This window comes from Camellia sinensis, chromosome 12 (assembly GCF_055761805.1).
Source record: "Camellia sinensis isolate YWXY chromosome 12, ASM5576180v1, whole genome shotgun sequence".
Classification (NCBI taxonomy): domain Eukaryota; kingdom Viridiplantae; phylum Streptophyta; class Magnoliopsida; order Ericales; family Theaceae; genus Camellia; species Camellia sinensis.
In genome coordinates, this window is record NC_138972.1 from 84,289,062 (window position 1) to 84,292,441 (window position 3,380).

Consider the following 3,380-nt stretch of genomic DNA (forward strand, 5'->3'; position numbering starts at 1 on the left):
AATGTTCAACTGAAATAAAAAAAATTAATTTTTTTTTTTTTTTTGTCAACTTACTCTCCTCAAAGTAATTGAAAGATTATCCAATTTCTAACGCTATGCTTGGTTAGGAATTTAGAAAGAAAATAAAAAAATGTGTAAAATTAGATGAAATATATTTTATTGATCTTTACCTATCTTTTCTTTTTTCTTTTTAAATTTCTTCTCAAATCCTCTAACCAAGCACGACATAAAAAAATGAGATCAATTGAACACATTAACATAATCAAAAAAACTTAAATATAAAATTATTATAATTGAAATTATAAGAATTACATGCATGATTTGTCCCCAAAAAAAAAAAAAAAATCCTTATTAAAATAAGCTATAATGTATACCAATGCATGGTATCATTATTAAAAAAAAAAAAAAAAAAAAAAAAAAAAAAAAAAAAAAAAAAAAACGGATTACATGATAATAGTAAATTTTGCTGTTGGAATTAACGATTAGAAGGTTGGTGACGTATGGTTTCATTTACTACAAATTTGTTTTCGAAACCCTAACTTGTCATTTTGTAAATCATATTCCAAGTAAAAATTCTGTTGCTGGTAATTTCCCAAAATAATCGACGGCCCTCCGCCCACCTGCGGCCCGACAAAGGTATCGGTGACAATCGTCATACATGCGACGCTCACCCCACCAACGAAAGAAAAATAATCGGCCAGCGGCAATGCCATTTTCGCACCACCCTTAAAATGAAAAATTAAATCGGGAAAAAACACCAGTTTTTTCCCCGAAATATCGTAACAAGGCCTTAATCCGGTCCGATTTTCCACGTCATCAGCCTTGCTATATTGCGCCATTTGCTTTTCAAACTCTTGTGCCACCACCTCAAACACCTTCCTCTCCATGAAGGTGAAGGTGGTGCCGGAATCAACTATCGTGCCGCCGTTGCCGTCAGATCCCGGCACCAGAAAACTGTGCGGAACCTTCACGTGCTTGCCGCCCACCGTTATTTTTCGGAGATTAACGTAATAATAATCCCGAAATGCCGAATTTCCGGCGAATGAATTATTGACAAATGGCGTGTAATCCACGTCTCCGGTGCCGGAATCTGACCCACTCACCAAAACAAGGTCACTACTCACCGGCGTGTCATCGAACCGGTGAGACACCAGACAGTATGAGAATTTTTTAAGACCCATCTGCGCCGGGAGAGACTCCGGCCCGCGCCCGAACCCGGCAATCCCGGAGGGTTGCCGGGTCGATACAATGGAGCATCCGAGAACAAAATCTTCTACAGTTTTATCAGGAAAAATAAGGGTTTCGGATAGGAGTAACCCGAAAGTTGAACCCGACCCGTATTGGATCCCATACGATGGACAAATCTGGGTACAGTTGCTGGAGCCTGCTTCGCAGCCTTTGCACTGGGTTCGGATATCGGGTCCGAAAACCCACCCGCATTTTGGGTTTCCGCACCCGAGAATCTTGGCTGAGGAAGAGGATTTGGGTAGGAATGTGGAAAGATTTGATGGGTTTTGATTTGGGAAGTTGCAATTGGAGCAAATGTAGCGATGGGTGCAAGGGACCCAGACGAGGCTGCTGCCGGTGTCCATGAGGAGAGAGAGGGCTTGTGGGGGAGTGCCAAAGCTGAGAGAGATGGAGTAGCCACCATAGCTGTGAGGGAAGAGAGGGGTTTTGATTTTGGTGTGAGAAGAGTTTTTGTGGGGGGTTTTGAGGTGGTGAGCTCTGGATATGGAGGAGGAAGTGAGGTGGTTAAGTGTTTGATATGGGTTTGGGAATTGGGTTTTGGTTAGTGGTGAGAGAGAGAGGGTGGTGGTGGTGGTGGTGGTGGGTGGTGGTGATGAAGAGGATAGGGCGAGGAGAGAGAGGAGCGAGAGGAGGATGAGGAGATAAGGTGAAGCCATGGAGGTTTTTTTGAGGTAATAGTGTTAGGACTATAATTATGTTCTTGGTTTTGTTGTTATTATATATGCCAAGCTACCCTACACCTAGTGTTCCATTGGAATATTTCCGACCATCATTCATAGTATTAATTTTGGTATTCTAATAAAACATTAATGACATAATAATGAGAAAAAAAAAATAAAAATAAAATAAATAATCAAGATCAAAATATCACATCATAGTGGGTGGGGTCTACTGTCAGCTCATTAGAGCTGATTTTAGAACTTAAGAATTAAAGTTCCAAAATATTTTTCAATTTTTTTTTTTAAATCACTTTATTTTGTGGTTTTTTTTTTTTAATTGGTTTATGAAATTACTTTTTTTTATTAACGTGAACAAAATGGCATGAATATAAGAAGCGTGAGAGGGAACAAGTGATTCAATTATTAATCACTTGTCCTATCTTTTTATGGCTTTTTTTTTTTCTATTCTTTTTTTATTAATTTAAGAAAACACTTTCAATGATATAAGTCACTTAATTAAAAAATTCAAGGAGACAAAAAAGAGACATGAGAGAGGAAGTGATTTTGATTCGTTATTTTGTCTCATATTTTAAATTATTCATAGTTATTAAAGTTGAAACATAGATTTCATTTCTGAAATTTTTGAGTCTACGCATAAACTTAAACTTGAAATTTTTAATGTCAAAAAGATATTATTTATCTAAAATAACACCTATCTGTTTGTACACGTATTATCTATCTATTCACTTATCGGTTTATTATCACTTATTTGTCCACTTCACTGCCACCAGTGACTTTATGGTCAATTTTTCAACGCCAACGATTTTTTTAACAACTTTTCAACGTATGTCCTTATCACCAAAAATGATTAAACTAAATAACATACCTCCTCATAGGAATGAACCAATTAACCTGTATTAAAATGTAATTTGAAATTTATTGACTTGGAATTTTTTGTATAATTTAATGATTATGAATAATTTTGAAAAGGAAAAACAAATGACAGAAGGAGAAATTTTTTGTGTAAAAAAAATAAAAATAAAAAAAATAAAATAAAGTCAAACTAGTGTTGTCATTACGTATGCTCTCTGATGAGTGAAACCAAAAGGTAAAATTTAAAAGAATAACGGGTACTTGGTGAAAAATTAAAAGGTGGAGATTCTCTTAGAAAAACACACAGCAGCCGCAGAAGAAGACGACTAAGGTTGTTGACAAGATTTTAGAGCCGTTGTAGTCGGTGGACAATTATTCTTGTATTATTTTTTTTATAGTAATGTTTAATTTCATTTTACCAAATGAAATCTTAATTTTATTTTAGACTTGAATTTGTATATAGAGAGAAAGCAGTGGACCGTTGTGGAGGTCTGGGGCCTCTCTGGTTACAAAAATACAACGTGGAAAGAGACTGCTAGTTGCTTGGCTTGGTGGTGGTGGTGGTGGTGGGGTCCAGTCACCACTTGACAAATCTCCAGA

The 3,380-nt window shown here is 36.4% G+C and overlaps 1 protein-coding gene across 1 annotated transcript; it reads right to left on the bottom strand.

Moving 5' to 3' along the window:
- Positions 1 to 259: 259 nt before the first annotated feature.
- On the bottom strand, positions 260 to 1,945 carry LOC114277276 (Eukaryotic aspartyl protease family protein). The gene has a single exon (XM_028219160.2). It carries the CDS (start codon positions 1,902 to 1,904, stop codon positions 507 to 509), a length of 1,398 nt encoding a protein of 465 aa, XP_028074961.1. The 5' UTR covers positions 1,905 to 1,945; the 3' UTR covers positions 260 to 506.
- Positions 1,946 to 3,380: the final 1,435 nt, after the last annotated feature.